Source organism: Pogoniulus pusillus, chromosome 13, assembly GCF_015220805.1.
Source record: "Pogoniulus pusillus isolate bPogPus1 chromosome 13, bPogPus1.pri, whole genome shotgun sequence".
NCBI lineage: Eukaryota > Metazoa > Chordata > Aves > Piciformes > Lybiidae > Pogoniulus > Pogoniulus pusillus.
In genome coordinates, this window is record NC_087276.1 from 10,766,541 (window position 1) to 10,784,269 (window position 17,729).

Below are 17,729 nucleotides of genomic sequence, written 5' to 3' on the forward strand. Positions count from 1 at the left end.
TTAAAAGTGCTCTTATAGCATAGATGTGATGCAGTTGGAGAGGATTTCAGTGTATTTCCACACCAACAGCTAATTAGGTGAGTGAGAGAGCAAGTTTTAACTTCTCTTTCTGAAAACTGATTGCTCAGTTTCTAGAATATGGATAAAACAAACTCTTATTTGATTGCAAGTTGTGGATTTTTGTTTAAATTTTTAATCCCCAGAAGTGTTTCATGTTTTCTCTGTTTCATAATGTCCTCTGCAGTGTACACTAGACATATTCCGTGGAGGAAAGTGACGGGAAAGCAACTTATATTTTAAATTATATTTCATAGGGTTGTTGAACTCTTTTTTTTTCAGTTCCAGTTGAATGCTCTTATGAATGCACCTCCAAAATAACTTCCAAAATCTGGATTATGTAAAACATGTAAAATGAAGATGGTAGTTACAGATTTAATAGCTTATGTATGTAAAAAAGATAATGAAATGCCTTGTAGATCTAAGTGTCTCATTTAGTATGAGTCCTTTTAAGAAAAATACTTAGTATATTGTTTCTCTTCTCTAAACTGTGTATAATTTTTATGTCTCTACTAGATTTGAAATACAAAAAAGATCGAAAAAAAAAGAAGAGAGTGACAAATATTATCTCATTTGATGAAGAAGATGATGAGCAAAATTTGGGGGATGCCACAAAGGCACTGATTACAGGAGAAAGCTCAGAGGAGAGTGTTGACCGTTCTTCAGGTTTTGCATTACCTTCATCTGAAAGCACCCTTGGAAAAAAATTGAATGGGAGTGAAAGTAACCATTCATGGAAGAGCAATTCAGTGTTCATGAATGGCGAGTATGAGTACCAGAAACTAGATGTGAAGAGCATTGATGATGAAGATGCAGATGAGGATGAGCTATATGGAAAGACATTAGGAAAGAAAGGCACAGAAGGTGAAACTGAAGCTTCTGAGAAGTGAGTAATTTTGCAGAAGCCAGTAGTGAATTTTCCATGCTTCTACTCCTGTTCCTTTATGGGTACTATCAAATTTATCTAACTGAAGTATAATTTTTTTAAATTCTTTTTTTTCTCTTTAAAAAAAAACTTCTTTAGACCATTTGAGTCACTATGGTGATGATATTTTGTTTTTAAGTTCCACTGAAAGTCAATGTTTCAGTATTTCGGTACTTACTCTCCTTGAAGTTCTCAGTTGAAATTGTTGCTACATATTGCCAGACTGTAATTCTAGTCTGTTTGTCTTCTTTAGCTCTTAATGGTAAACTTGTATGTTTTAATAGAGTAAGCCTGTTATCCTGAGAGTAGTCAGTTAAGACAAAACTGAGAGAAAAAGAATCATCTTAGATACCAGTATGCCTTCTTATTTTCTGACACAGAAGTCTTTTTGAGGAAAATAGGCAAGCACTGCCAGTCTCATCTGCTTTGGAATGGTCTGATCTTGAATGAATTTATGTATTTCTGAACCAAAAAAGTTGGCAGGTAGATTAAAATGAAGATTTTTCTTTTGCAGTGATAACTCTGAAAGAAATACAAGCATTGTGAACATGAATATTAACTGTATAAATAGGCTGTGTTGTTTATTTGGTTTAAATTTAGGCCTCATGTAATAGGCACATGCAGTTCTCAGATCTGCAGTTGGAGTCCTCTACAAGTCCTGAATGATGACTCAGATGTTCTGTTTCCTGTCAGTGCCATTGGCTCTTACTCCCAAACAGGTAGGTATTTTAATTTACTGAATTAATGCAAACTTGAGAACTGAATTTATAACATGGGATGACTTTAAGAAATAGTAGGATTGCAAGGATATAAAAGATAGTTAGCAATCGAGATAGGAAGTTCAGTTAAAATGTATCCATTCTCCATTTGAGTAGATACTTACTTGAAGAGGATTTGTCCATGTCAGAATAAACCAAACATTTATTTGGATTAAGCTGTGGTCTTGTATGGTATTTCATTAGTGGTTGAATAAGAAGTATCCTCTTTTGTTTTCTACATATGACTTAGTTGGAAGTATGTGTGAGAACTTGAATTCAAGTGAAATCTCCAGAAAAGTATACAATATTTGATACAGTTGAATAGAAGCTGTTATTTGTTTATACACAGGTTAAGAAATTATTGGCTAAGAAATATTTAATCAGAAAAGGATAAAGGAATCGTAGAGTCACAAAATCATAGAATGATTTGGATGGGAAGGAATCTTCAAAGATCATGTGCACCTCCCATGGCCAGGTTTCTCAAAGCTCCATCCAACCTCCCTGAGTTGACATTTTGTTAGCTGTTTACAAAACATGGCTTTCATAAAACTTATATTAGATATTTTCAGTGAAGTGACCGCTTAAAAACTTCTCAGTGGCATTCAAATACTGTTTTAATTATAAGATATGTCATACATTTGCATACATACATTGTATGTGCCAAGAGTTAAGTGTCATCTCTTAATAACAACTTAATTGAAGGCCATCGTGAAAAAGTGGAATTAAGTTCTGCGAGTTTGGCTGTAAAAATAATGTGAATCATAAGATAATGCTGTACTGCCCTCTGCTGTATTTTAAGACCTGTACCTCTTAAGAAATGCCAGTAGTAGGAAAAAAAAAGGTACATTTTTCCTCTTGTGTTCCCACATTCTTCAGCTTATGAAGGAATGACTTCATAAATACTTTATACAACAACTGTTAGAAAAAGTCCAAAGATTTTTAAGTATTTGCTGACTGCAACAGATGGAAAACTTGAGTGCAAGTAAATGTTGTTTATGGGAGGTGGATGTTATAAGGTATCAGAGACTTGAGCTGGGAGTTTGTAACTGAACTCAAAAATCAGGAGACCAAGACAAGACTTAGAGCTGGAAACAGCAACGGTAATTGTAACTAAGGCTTACTATTATCAAGGAGATAAAAAACACCCTTGTTTAATCCTGCTTCATCTCTCTGCTGTTTTGAAGACAATGCTCAGACTATTAGACATGAGCAACAATAGGCTCGTGCAGATCTGTTCTGGCACAGCATTTGGATATCTTCAGTTCTCTGCCCCTTTTCTGGTAAACACTGTGGTCCAGCATGTAACCAGAATGAGATGGCGCTGGGCTAATGAAAGTATCTTCATCAGTTATAGGAAACAGCCATACAGATTTGCTGTCTAATTTCAGCTTTCCATGCTGTCACTGGCCCCTTCTGAGCAGTCTAGACTGAGAGTGTGCAGGCAGCCTTCACTAAAAGGCCCATCATTGCAACCCAAACGTCACTCAGGGAGAGTGATACACATGAGTATAGTCAGTCTCTTGCCAGCCAGAATAGCAATTTCATGAGATTGAAAGCTGCCCTAGGCAGTTGTTTGCTCGACTTTGGAAGTCACACTTCTGCTAGATGCATGGTACCAGAGTTAACATGGGTTAGCTTTTTTTCCCAATCCAGTAACTAGCAAGCTCATTATTATTATGACAATATCTGTGTTAAAACATGCTTAATGAGCTCTTTTAAATATGCAGTTGAGCCAAATATTTTTGTTTATAGGTCTTAATACAGATAACTAACAAGACATATATTTGAAACAGATTGCAGCATAATCTGTAGTGTTGTATGTTAATATCTGTGTTTTCAGTTTTAGTCTGTTACTTCAGGGACATGTCAGGGCATATCATATCTCTGTGTACTCAGAAATGAGAAAGCCTGAGTCAAAATTCAGTTGCTTGGAACAAAAAAATAGAGTATGCATTTTAGGAACTGAACTTTAATAATCTACAACTTCAAAAATAAGCTTTCTCTTCCATAGTTCTTCTGACATAACTCTAGCTCTTACTGACTATTTTTCACTAGAATTCCTGTTTTTTTTTAAATCTGTGCTATTTTAGGTCATGATTTTAAGATTGTTTTATTGTAACCATTACACCATGAGATGCAGAAAACGTCAACAAAGGGGGATTTTTTGTTTCTTTCCTTTTCAGTAACAGGCTCCAGTGATGTCTGTGTTCTGAATCTGAGAGCTGTGTGTCTGTGGGCAGATGCCATATTGTCTATGCCTTTAAAAAAAAAACCAAATCTCATCTGTCTGATTCCTGATGTTCAGTACATAGACTTGAGGAGCCAGAGGAGAGCTGTGGTGCTGTGTTGGGAGTGTATAAAGGACTGGTGTCTTTGCGAGGTTTCACGTGCTGGGGACCAACCACAAATTCTTGTCCTGAAATTCACAAATTGATTTGTAACAAGTAGCAGTGACTTTGTGGTGGTTCAGCCCTGGGGCTTGAAAAAACAACTTCAGTAAGAACTCCTTTCATAGCTTTGCAACGTTGTTATCAATGTAAAATGTACAACTAATTTATAATTTAGGAATTGTGCAGTACTAGATTTTGTTTTATAAAGTGATGCCTATGTTCCTAAGGGGCTTGACAGATCTTGCTTACATTCAGGGTGAATGTGCAGAAGCTGACCTTGGAGAAATAAAGTGTTTAAAAGCTTTAGTAAAGATGAGTGTTTCAGTTCCTATGGTTTTGGGTTTGTTTTATTTTTTAAGTATTGTGATATGAAGAAAACTAATGCTTGTGCATTCTACTTTAGATAACTTGGAGAATGGAGAGGTGAATGAACATGTTCATGCGGTAGAACTGGCTCCAAGAGGATCTGATCTTCCTTACAGGTATGTGTCTGGAAGCTTCACCTTATAGCTGCCAACTTAGTACCCAATACAGAGCTACTCAGTGCTGGAGAGCAAATTATTCATCAGGGTACTTTTGCAGATATTTGGAAAAAAATGTAAAAGCCTGCACTTTACTTAGTTTCTTATATTGAACATTTTCTAATTATCTTGGTGGAGTCCTGTAGCCATGTCAGATAACAGACTCAGTTTTCTGCTTTATGTTGGGTTTTATGTTCCTTTTTCTGTATTTTCCATGGCCTGTTGATTTGGATCTTTTTGTGTGTATTCTTAAATGAGATTTACAACAGATAACACTAAAGAATAATTAAATGTGAGTTGATTTGACATGGGTGAATATGATGACAGTAGTGGTTCTGTAATGTTTTTTTTTTTCTTAAGTTTTGAATTCAGGATTTTGTTTTTATTTACTGATGGCATTGTATTTTTATGACTAGAGTGGAAGTCAGTCCTCCAGCTCAAGTGAATACTTTAAGCAGTATGTTGCCTTCAGCCACGGTGCCAGAATCCATGACAATTAGTAAGTATTTCCTTGATGTATCTAGCTTGATGTAATAAACCTTGAAACTCTTAATTTTCATTTTTATTTCAGTGAAATCTGTTTAGAGTGGCATATAGCCCTTCATTTCTGGTATGCTGGCCACTTTAGAAATGAGTTCTCTAAAATGGTTAAAAAATTGGCACATCTCAGGTTATGGTTTGTTGCAGCTGGTATGACATGAGCTTCTCTTTTACAGAGAAACTGTCAGTCTTAGAATAGATGTGGATTGAGTAGTAAAATAGACACTAATGACTTCATTTAATTAACATCTTGAAATCTCTACAATCTCTGAAAACACTAATTGTTGGTTCTGATGTGATCTTAATTATTTTGCCTTCTTTCAATAATGCTTACCTGGAAAAAAGTACAAATAAGCCTGGAGCTCTTTCTGTATACATTAAGTGTGTGGTTTTGATATGGACATCTGCTCCAAACACAAATATGGGCTTTCATAAGCAAAAACTTCAGTTAAGATTAAAGTGAAGGACAGGCATATTTCCAGTGGTGTTGAGTTAAACTGCACAGGATAAAATAGCTTTTGCTGTGGAAAGAGATTAATAGAAGCACAGGCAGTTTGTTTACCCCACCTTTAATATTTTTAACTCGCATAAATGTATGAAACAAAGACTTAGTTATTAAATAAACTAGCTGTCTAAACACATAAACCCGTATGGCTTTGTTTTTCTCACTGTGCATAGAGTTTTGTAACTGAACTGGTGGATAAGGCTGTAACTGAACTGATTCCTTAAAGTCTGGGGTGTGTGTAATTTAAATTCTTTTTCAGAGATTGATTTATAGAATGATCAAAATAAATGAAACCTTAAATATTCTCATTTCATGCTCTAATGCCATGTTCAAACAGTATCTGTGTCAACATAGGCTAAAGGAGATAGACTTGGGTACTGTTTCAGGCTGTGGCAGGAGTCTGCTGACTAAGCTTTACAAAGCTGAAATTTTTAAGTGACATAATTGAAGGTGTAGACAGAGTCAGTGTTGGTAGTTACTGTAATACTTCAGTCTCTGGAATTCTCTGTTCATGTTATTACTCCAGTATCCTTTTGTTCTTACAATTTAATTTTGTATTTCAGCAACAGAGTTTTAATGGGAAACACTCCGATTTTATTGCACTCTTGATTTTGTTGTTTGTAGGTGACTTAGGTACCAGCAGGGGGCGCAATTGATCTCTTCCAGTTGCGCATGCCGTTCCTATGTGTAGTTAAGACAGATACACAATACAAAGAATATCTTGTGGTTTTCAATTCTTGATACTAACAAATTGTAAATTAAATGAACCACAGGATCAACGGAAGCATCCATGCTATCGTTAGTTTTCTGCTGCAGAGAAGGTTTCAGTAGAAAGAGAAGCATGTCAAAACATCTATAAAGCCAGTGGAATGCTTAGTAAATAATCTCGTTGTCATTGTAATAAAAATTCACCTGACTATACATATAAGTTAATACCTTTATAATAGCTGGTCCTGAATACATTAAATAAAAGTGGTTTTCTCAGGTTTGTTGTTACTGGCTGTAGATTCTCCATACAGGAAGAATTCAGTGCTATGACAAAGGCAGACACTGAAACTCTTTTTCTCTATTGCAATTAGAAGAGTTATTAAATGGTGAGGCTTATAGCTTGGTTGCATAGCAACTAATTCTAACACATCAGACAAGAAAAATGGAATACAGTGGTGCAGTGAGAAAAGCTGTGAGGTCTCCAGTGACTGGATTTTTGGGCTCCTTATTTCCAAAGACAAAGCTTGAACTGAATGGTTTTTAAAAATTAAAAAGAGATAAGTCTTTTATTTTCCTGCTTTCTTTCCAATTTATTAGTATAGTTCAAATATTTTCTAAGTTCTTTTGATATGCGGGCTAGAAAGCTTTTATAGGAAGATATAAAATAGTATTTTTGCCCTTTTGAATTATTTTCCTGAATTTATGTCCCAGCAGGTACATCTCAAAAAACTGCTAATACTGTGGAAGAGAAATCCTAATCCTTAATTTCACTCTGTGTGTTAGACATCATTTGGGAAATTGCCGTACTTCATAGATTGTTGTTTTATAACCAAAGAACTAAGTTGGTCAAAAGTTCTGTATTTGTGTGCCTACTCCATTTTGGTATTTGCCAGTTTGAAAAAAAAGATCATATTTTAAGCATTGTTTTACAGGAGAAAGATCTGTTCTACTAACGCAAATCTCCTTTTCTTTTTGCTGTGGAAAAAAAAAGGAACCTTCAAAACTTTCATTTTAGAGAGATTCTACTGTTGTTCTTCTTAAGAATGTTCTTTGATTATAGTACTATTTTTAGTAAATAATTTGGAACTTAGTCTTTGCACTGTAATTTACTTCAGTTTTAAAAGTTGGGCTTAACCACAAAGGTTAGCAAGAGTTGTAGCATTGTACACGATTCCATATTTTTCATACATTCTTGCAATAGTCTCCAGTTTTTCATGATGACTGAAGAACTTCATGGTAGCTGTATAAGTGTTTTTGTACTTTGTCTATCCTCTACTTTCTGACCTGTTCTGTAACTTGGTTGCCACTGGTCACTGCCACATACTACATTCTTGTAACTTCTCTGAAAGCACAGTTGTGGAAAAAGGGTGTATAAAATTCATCACAGAGAGAAAAGATGCAGTTAGTGTTATGGACATCTTTTTAGTCAGCACGTTTCTATACAGCAGAAGGTGAATGCTGTATTGTCTAATTTGTTCCCTACTGAAATTTACCCTATTAACAGTGACATAACTGGGTAGTATTTACAAGCTGTGGAGCACTAAATAAAGCCGTAATAGCCAATGTTCATGCAGGCAGCTTAGGGAGCATGTCTTTAAAGGTCAGACTTCTGATTTAAGATGTAACTAATCTGCTGGAAGTTTTATTTGTCTCTGAAAATATCTGTGTAAATTTGCACTTGGGAAAATAGAAAACCCATTCCTGTAGACTGCTCCCAGCCCACCCTGGTGTTCTATCTGCAGGATTGCAGAGGAGTGCTGCATGACCTTGTGTACTGAGAGATGGTTTCACTCACAGCTCATACTTCATAACAGGTGACTGCAAATCATACTTACCCAATCTTTGGCTAAACAGCAGAAGAGTTGTGAAACTTAGGACTTTTCTGGAGGTTGCTGAAAAATTGACAGGTGTTTCTTAAAGCATGGTGCTTTTTTATATATTTCATGCTCTGAATATGACCTTACAAAAACTTTATGGAAGCTAGATTTTTGCATGTAGTATGCAAATGAATGAAAGATTTTAGGACAAATATTTATTAGGACTTAGGCACTACACATTACTTTGAACAATCAATGATAATTTTTGATCTTTTAAATAGTGAGGTTTAATATGAAAAAAACTAGTACTTTTCTTGACTACCAATAAAAAATAACATAACAAAGACAGACTTGGTTTGGAATTGTTGGTTAGCAATGGGAGTTGTTTTTTAAAGAAGTTTCAGAAATATCTTGTAAGGTTACATAATTTGGAAGACTTCAAAAGTTAACTTATCTGTATGAAACTGAGTTATCACTTGAATTTTAGATATGTTGTTGTTGAATGCTGATCTTTAATAACAGCGGCATATCTTTTCCCGTTAATGTTACTTAAAAGAATGCACAAAGCAGTTCAGAAGTAGGACAAATTCTTGAAGAGTTTTCTCATGTGGATATACTTGGCCATCCTCCCACTGTTTTATTTAAAAAACAAACAAACAACAACAAAAAAAAATCCAAACAGAGATGGGGAAAGATTGAGAGTGTGAAGTCCAGAAGTCACAAAATGCCAAATCAAAATGCCAAATTTATGGTAACTGCTGCCACCCTGATTTAAAAAAAAATAAAAATGAAATGTATTCCTTTTTCTAACCCACCAAATGAATGAGGCATAAGTAGGCAGAAAAACATACACTACTATCATATACTGGTCTCACAGACAACCAGGACACAGAAACAAAAGCTTATGAACTGCAGAAATTCTGGCAGATTTGAAGTGAACCTACTGCAGTTGATGATACTGGATTTACTTTGTTTACTTTCACCTGACTGTTCTGACATGCTGCTAAAATATTTCAAGAAGCATAAGTGAGAGTATGAAATCAGGATATTTAAAGTTTTGAATGTTATGCTTGAATTAAATAGGATGGTGACCTTTTAGTTCTGTTCAGTTACATCAAAAGATCACAAAGTTAAATTTTCTGATTGTTCTGGGTAACTTGCTGTTTATTTAATTACACTAATGAACATTTATCTTCATTATATTTACTGTGGATGGAGAGGTTAAATAAGTGTTGATGATAAACCACATAGTGTTTAAGTAGTTGACAGAAAATATATTTCCTTAATACTCATCACTTCAAGAATAAATAGCATAGGTATAACAGAGAAGCAGTACTGCTGGTAGAGTAAGCACAGGCCATGCAAGCCTTCTTGGAATCCTGGGCTCTTAGCCAAGACTCATTGTGTTAATAATTTTTTTTCCACATCTCCACTGCCATCCGTAGTTGACCTAAATTACCAAGAAATACTGAGTATGAACTGTGTTTGCTTTTGTGATACTAAATGAAGCACTGACTTTTGTCCTGTATGTGACAATGAAATTTAGAGTTTCTGCTTAATTCTCAGGAAAAAAAAAAGACACAAATGGAAATAAAAAGCTTTTTAACATCTTTTATTTCAAGACACTTTTTTTCTTCTCATTTTTATGCAAACCATAGTCTTCAACAGGTTCTTGATTTCATGCTCTTTGTACTTAGTGTTGGAGAAAGGAACAAGAGGAGAGGAGATTTCAGCACTCATACAGAAGACTCTGGGTGGAATAAGGGAAAGAATATTAGGCTGTTAGGCAAGTTAAGGTTACAGTTTGAATAGACTGGTAAAAAAGGAAAAAAATGAGACTATTTGTAACAGCTTTGCTATTTAAATGTTAATATTTCAGTAGACATTTAAACAGCCTGAGTACACATACAGGCAGTTACTGTAGAGCAGTCACCTTAGCATAAGGGTCAGAGCCAGCAGTACAATAACTTGTTTGAGTAGCAGTGGCTTAAATATCTTGAGAGACTGAGAAATAATAGCAACTAACTCAGAATGCACACTGTCATTTTAATGACACTCTCGAAATATTTAAAATGCCATTGGCTTGATGCTTTCTTTAGGATTCTGAATTCAGCTTTTGCAGTTAAAGATCTTTATTTTGTTAAGAGTATTACTATACTGAGAGCTTATTATGAATGTTTTTTGATTGTATTGTTCACTTGTGCAAGGCTTGAACACTTACTGGATTATTCTGTTTTCCTCATCCTTAGCTGATGGACTGTGATCAATTTTCCCAAGACTGCATATTATTTTATTTCAGGACTGTCATAATCCCATGATTTTCAATTGTTAAACCCAAAACAACAACAAAATGACCTGGACAAAAGCCCCTCTATTCCCCCAACCTTTCCAGTCTGCCCTCAAAGGGACACTATCTCGTCGTGACCAAAAGAATACTAATTGCGTGTTGAGTTCCCTGATAACCAAGTTTCATATTTTATAGCTAGATGTAATACTTAAACCTCCATCTCTAGGGTTTGGTGTTAGGTTGTTTGGTTGGTGTTTTTTTTTCCTTCCCAAAATAAATATTACTCAGTGGAAGGCCATTTCTGGAAAAATGGTCATGGAAATAATGGAGCACAGCGTATTTTGTCCTATATAATCTTTCCAGTCTTTTTCTACAGTTGCTACATCAGTTACCTGGTAACTTCACTGCAGTGTGAACTTTACTCTTGCCAAAAAGGGTATTCCACCTTTAATTCCTCATACATCTCAACTGATTGTTCTGTTCTGCTCTGACAGCTTTATGCTATGTGACTTGTGCCAGCAGTATTATTAAGCTCAACAGTAAAATCGTTTGGTAATTGCTTGTCTAAAAATTATCCCAGCAGAAGGGGAAAACCCAAACAAATTAATTTTTGAACAGGATCAGTTCCTGCTTGTATAGTGTGTCTGTAAACACTAGTTCCAGAACAAGGGAGGTGGTAGCAATGATAGGTAAGGCAAGCTGGAATGTTCTGTTTGCTGAAAGCACAGCCTTAGGAAGAGTGGTTAAAGCAGCCATGTAATCAAAGCTTTAGTTTTAATTGTGAGCAATATTATCAAGGGAGAAAGCAGAAGTCTTCACAATCTGCATTTTTTTTTAAAGTGTGTTCTTATTTAACAGTCACTAATTCCCTTTTTGGCTTTCCTACAAGGTTTGGCTTTGCTGTTTTGTTGTTGTTGTTGTTGTTGTTGTTTTTCCTGATAGCTGTACAGAAAACTCGTATAGAGACACTATAATGATTAATTCACAAGCAGTAGTGTGGAATGGGTATTAAAATAATTGTCTGCTTTGTCTGTGTCCAAAGAAGAATAATTAAAAAAAAAAACAAAACAGATCTAAACTGAAGGAATTGGATTGGCTGATTTCAAGTGATATGAGAGCCTTGCTGACAGGGGTATTTACCAGTAGATGACTTATGCCAGGATGGGTTTGTGGTGTCTGCACTGATACATTTGATGGATACAGTAAAACCTTTGATATTTTGGCCATAACTGGAGTTTGACTGATTTGACCTGATCCATAGGATAATGCTAAGTTTTCTTGAACTGGCAAGAAATTCTGTACCTCTTAGAAAATGCTGAGAAAGATATGGGTAAATCACTGAACTGACAGTAAGAGAGAAAAAAAGTTGTCTAATGTCTTTGCTTCCTTCAAAAAAAAAAAAAAGTAATGCCAGTTCTGTTTGTATGATTTCAGGAAAAGCATGAAATAGTTGCTGACATCTTCTTTGAATAGTTGTGCTTTTTATTTAACTGTTGGGAGACATGTCTTATTATTGTGTTCCTGCAGAAGCACTCATTGAATTATTAGGATACATTAGTTTTTAAAAGATCTATTTTAGGACATATATCCTGGTGTTTTCTAGAAACCATTCAAATATTCAAAGACCTTCTTTATTTTATTACAAAGTTTGATTCCTGCAAGATCTGGAAGTCAAAATCTGGTTTAGCCTAGATAATTAAGCCCTAATATTAATAATATGATTTGGTACCCTTTTTTTCCCTGTAAATTACAGTAAATAGTACAGCTATGCAGGTGTATGGTAAAACCTTTATAGTAGCAGAAGGACTCCAGGTGATGCAGTGCTTTAAGCTAACGTTTTTCTATATGGTATATGACTACTTAGGTATCTGTTAAACCTAATCCTAAAGAAGCCTTTAAAATTCTAAAGTTCTGCCAGAAGGTTTTTTTTTGGAAAATATGCTGTTCTTAATGTAAAGCCAAAGTAATTTTTTAAAAGTATTTGAGGAAATGAAAAGATTTTTGTAGGAAATGGTGAGTTTCAGAAAATCCATTGTCTTTGAGACAGTGTTTAAGGCTGAGCTTGAGAAGAAATACTGTGAAGAAGCAATGACATTATCTCTGCTCTAGTGTCACTGTAACAGTTGTATTCTTGCATTGGAGTCTATAGCGAGGAAATGAAGCCAACTTAAGAAGTTAAACAACTGACAATGTATCTCATTAACATGCACATAATGAAAAGCTGCATGTCCTGTACATGTACGATGAACACAAACCAGCTGCAGCCACAGGCAAACTTGTAAACTTTTGTCTTGAAGCCAGATGCAGGCTAATCTGATTTGATCAATACTTATGATACGGTGTTAAATAATACCATTTTGAAAGACAGCTCAAATTAGTGATGAGAAAGTGACTGCTTTTTGAGTGTTTTGCTGAATAGCAGATGAAGTTCGAATTGTCTACTGAATTAGTGCTACTATATATGTGACTTCTGGATCTGAAATGAGCAAAACGCACACAGAAGTTAATCTTTTTTGTCCTTTCTCCTTAGATGAACTTCGTCAAGCTATTATGGCCATGATGAATAGGAAGGATGAGCTGGAAGAACAGAATAGGTAGTTTTGTTTTTCTACTCAAGAGGACACTATAAAAATATCTGTTCTCTAATACAAACTGGCCTTTGTATAAAACTATATGTAATTTTTGTATAATCTTTTTATACTTGTTTATATATTATTTTTCTGTGAAAGGTAAGCTTAATACTTAAATATTCAGTGGTTGATCCTGAAGACTAGTGTTTGCAGTTCAACTTTTTCCTTAGAGGTACAGGTGATTCTGATTCAGTGTGCTGCGAGCTTTTGCTAGTTGTTGTTTGTTGAAAATCAGAGCTTACAGCCAAAAGGTTAAGGTCTACTAAGGCAGCTTTCAAGATGAGTAAAAGTTTGTCCTTCTACAAATGTTCAGAAAATTTCCTTTTTTCCCCTTCCAGTGCAGAAGTGATGTAGGATGGTTAACGATGTTCTCTGAAGTGGTTGTTGCCCATGAGGGTCTTTACGCCCACTTGGTGAAAAATGCCAATGTAAAAAAGCTGTCGCTCATGTAAAATGCTTATCAAGGCTACTTTTTATTTAGTCTGCTGCAGCACATTGTTGGTTGAATAAGAATGCAAATGTATTCAAGATGTGCTGTTGTTATGCTGTAGTAGCGCTATCTTGGGAATTTATGTTTTTCTTATAATTGTATTTAGTTTATTTTTTGAATGTTGAGGCCACCAACAGATTCCATTTTTCTGCCTCTTGTCCTCCCAGCTCCCATCATTGCAAGTTATTGCCCCATTCAACTATTCAGTTTTTGACTGAAGAACCAGGATGCTTTGTGATTTACCATTAGGTATCATGCTGACCTTTGCTATCTCACCAAAGGTTTTATGAAGAGGTGTATGGTAGTGCCCAGTAGAGGCAAGACTCCTCCCTTTTTCCTTCTCTTGGTAGTAAATATATTGGCAATAGGTTGTTCCTGAGATGTATGGACTTGCACTGCAGCACTCAGTTCATTCTACTTGGTGGTACCATATGTACCATATGTTGTCTTTTGGGCATGTTGATGATATTGTACTAGAAACTAATACTAAGCACTTAGAACTGTTTCTGTTTGATAGTTTTTCCTTGGAGCTTTCCATAATTTTCTTCATCAGGTGAATTTATTACATTAAATAATGAAATTTTAGTATAACATTAATGGTATAATTCAGGCAACCTAGTCTGTGATTTGTACAGTGTTGTCTAATTACCAGGTATCATTTGCAGTGTTCTAACAGAGGCTGGTGCTTTCTTCCAGATCTCTGAGAAATCTGCTTGATGGAGAGATGGAACATTGTGCAGCCCTGAGACAGGAAGTGGACAACTGGAGAAGGAAAGTAGCAGAACAGGAAGAGCGACATGCCATGAAAGTTCAAGCCTTGGCACGGTAAGAAGGGCTAAATGTGTCATAAAAAGTGACAGCAGTGGGACAAGGAGATTAAATATTCTGCATACAAGTGAAAAATACTTTCAAGTAGTTTAGTTTTTAGAAAAACATGATTTAGGACTAAAAATCCCATGGAGTTCAGTTGAATTTAAGATGGAAAAAGAAGGTGTAAGATTTTCTGACAAAATTAGTGGGTTTGTTGTTTTTGTTTTGCTAGGTATTATTCTTTTTATAGCTCTCTGCCCAGTCTGGAACAAATTGCAGTATCAAGGTCCTGGTTTGTGGGGGGGGGTTTGTTTATTTGTGGTTTTTTTGCTTTTGCTTTTATTGGATGTATGATATTCTTCATGTTGTTAAAGTATCTAGCACTGTCTGAAAACAGTATTTTCTAAACCTCAAAACTGATACAGCTTTTGGATGTAACAGGTGGGTTGTGATACAAAAGTACTGTGTCGGTGTTTCTTGTGAACAGACTGGCGTTGTTACCCTGGAATAATGAAATGCTCATTCTCTTGGAGCAGATGGAAGTGGGTGCTTTGGTGCACGTGTAAAACTTGTTGGTGTTTGTGTGTTTTACCCCACAGTATTTCCTCTTGTAGTTATCATATACAGTTACACACTGAGATTAGTATGAGGACCTCTCTGCTCCCAACTATTTCTTACTTCAATAGAAATTGTGCTGAGTGGACTTGGTGTCAGTTAAATTGAGTAGGAATAGTTATGTCTTTATTGCTTTCAGTTACATAGAATGTCAGTGTCAGCTGCTGCTGACACAGATGCTCTTATATATGTACTCTCATATAAGTAAGGAGTGTGGAATGTAGATAAAGAATCTGTCCTCTTCAGTGATGTTTCCATCCAACCTATCTTCAATCTGTTTATTTAAGCATGACTCTGTTTTCCTTGAACTTAACTTTTTTTTTTTTTTTGGATGTGTCCTGTTGTCAGATTTGCGTGGCTGGCCACTATACCACTTGCTTTATTGCAAACAACAGTTGTTGCCAAACAATAGCAATTTCTGAAGTGGTGCAACTCCTTTCCCTTAGCTCTAGGCACATGAGATGGAATGGGTTGCTCAGAACCATTTCCAGTCAGGTTTTGAGTATCTCCATAGAGGGAGGCTCCACAGTGTCTCTGAGCAGTGTTACTGGCAGCGACCCATTGGCAGTGCACTTCCTAACATGGTGCAAGATGCTGTTGGCTTTCTTTGCTGCAGAGGATGCATAGCTGGCTTTTGATTAGCTGCTTCTCCACCGCACTCACAAATCCTTCTCTACAGAGCTGTTCTGAGCCCCTAGCATGTATGATGCCTACCACTAATCCTTCCTAGGTGCAAGATTGTTGCATTTTCCCTTGTTGAATTTCAGGGGGTTCCAGTTCTCCAGCCTGCCCAGGTTCCCCTGAATGGCAGCAAAACCACCGGGTATGATAGCTGCTCCACAGTTTTATATTGTCCTTTAACTTGCTGAGGGTGCACTCTGTCCCATCATTTAGGTCAGCAATGAAGGTGTTAAATAGTATTGGTCCTAGTAGTGATTTGTTTCCGGCTTGACTTTGTGCTACAGCTGTTTTGAAAGAAAATAATTTTAACCCTCCTTGTCTAAATGTGGTTTAGCTTAACAGAGGTCTGACAGCAAATGCTGCTGAAATAGTGTGGTTTTCTTCTATGTGATGGTTTGGGGGTTACCCCGCCCCCCCCCACTTTTGTATTTGCCCCAGCTAACTCAGACGGACCCTGGGAATATAGATGAAGCAATTTATTTACAGCTAGCAAAATTTACAAGCAGCTATTTACAATATATACAGTTATATACAATTATATACAGAAATATACAAAGGATAAACAATACAAAAGCACAACTCCCCTCCCAGAAACCTGAGTCCCCAGGAGGGGCTCTCAAACCACCCCAACACCTCCCCCCAGCCCTCTCAACCTTACCCCAGTTCTCAGGAAGAAAAGAGGTGCAGCCAAGAGGTTAGGGAGCAAGGTTAGTAGGAGCAGGGTTAATGAGATGCGACCAGGTCTAAGGCAAAAGCAAGAGAGAGAAAAAAATGGAGAAAAAGTCTTTCTTCTTCCCAAAGTTCTCAGCGTGACTGTGAGAGAAGTAGACACAATTGTTTTTCATTTCACTGCCTGTTATCTAGTTCTGTTACCAAAACATTCTAGCTTGCTTCAAACTAGCACATTCTAACAATTCTAGAGCTCTAGAGTAACCTATGCTGCCTAAGTTCTTGGGGGTTATTCACACATGTAGCAAACAATAAACCTGTCTCATATGTTAAATGACATTAGTAATCTGTGCCTTATCACACAGAGAAGGTTTTGCTTTCTGTCTGTGCCAGTCGTAGACTACCACAGCCAAGCTTCCTATAAGCTTTTTATTGCATAACAGAGCTAGTATCTGAAAATGATAAATATAAAGCTATCTTAACAACAAAAGTAAGTATTCAGAATGTTACTAACTCTGCTTTTCATGACACAAACTAAACTACTCATTTGGAGGGAGGGAGAGAGGCATAAATGACTTTGGCATTCAGATAATGTGGAGCAATTGAGACAATGCAAATACTTCATCATTTAATATTAACGTTTCAGGTTTTAGGAATTGTATTCATATTTCTTTGACTCGCTTCCCCCACAGTTTTAGAATTTGCAGTGACATGTGGGTGAATCAGATATTTGTCATGCACATACCTCTTTAAAGAATAGATAAGGAGCTTTAATTACAAGATCTAGAGACACTCAGTCTAGTTTGTTAATTTTAAACAGGTTTATTTAATTTCTCTTATTTCTGTGTTGTGTTGATTGTTCTTCTGTTGTCTATGTTGTGTTGATTGATTGTTCTTCTGAAAGTCCATTTACCTTGACACATGAAAATAAAGTGTTAGAAACTGCTTATGTATGGAAAATTCTTGTTTTACATGTTACTTTGATCATTGGATGCATTTCTTTAACGATTCATTGCAGCTCATTTTCTAGCACATAGACTTCACATATAGTTATTTTGGAGTATAGATTTTTCTTCTGAATTCTTCTCTTGGTTCACTTTGTACACTGTTGTGCACTTTGTAGATGCTGCTGCTACAAAACTAGCAGTAGTAATTTTTTTTTTTTCAATTGCTGGAATTACTACTTTTGGATATCTGCAAAGCGGATTTATTTAGCTGTTTTTTTAGACTCTCAAAAGAGAGCCTCCTGGACAAAATTCTAGCTTACTTATATAAATTTTCCTGACCTTCCTAGGTTCTCTTTGAAAAATTGAAAAATTCTTGGGT

General features: G+C 35.9%; 1 protein-coding gene across 4 annotated transcripts in view; it reads left to right on the plus strand.

The window, feature by feature from the left end:
- SNX29 (sorting nexin 29) overlaps nucleotides 1-17,729 on the plus strand; it is a 97,365-nt gene that overhangs the window by 11,245 nt on the left and 68,391 nt on the right. For all 4 annotated transcript variants that reach the window (XM_064152956.1, XM_064152959.1, XM_064152957.1 and 1 more), the window contains exons 8-13: nucleotides 574-943; nucleotides 1,583-1,701; nucleotides 4,534-4,612; nucleotides 5,068-5,150; nucleotides 13,039-13,102; nucleotides 14,325-14,453. In XM_064152956.1, the coding sequence (XP_064009026.1) occupies nucleotides 574-943; nucleotides 1,583-1,701; nucleotides 4,534-4,612; nucleotides 5,068-5,150; nucleotides 13,039-13,102; nucleotides 14,325-14,453 (844 nt within the window). The remainder of the gene's footprint in view (nucleotides 1-573; nucleotides 944-1,582; nucleotides 1,702-4,533; nucleotides 4,613-5,067; nucleotides 5,151-13,038; nucleotides 13,103-14,324; nucleotides 14,454-17,729) is intronic.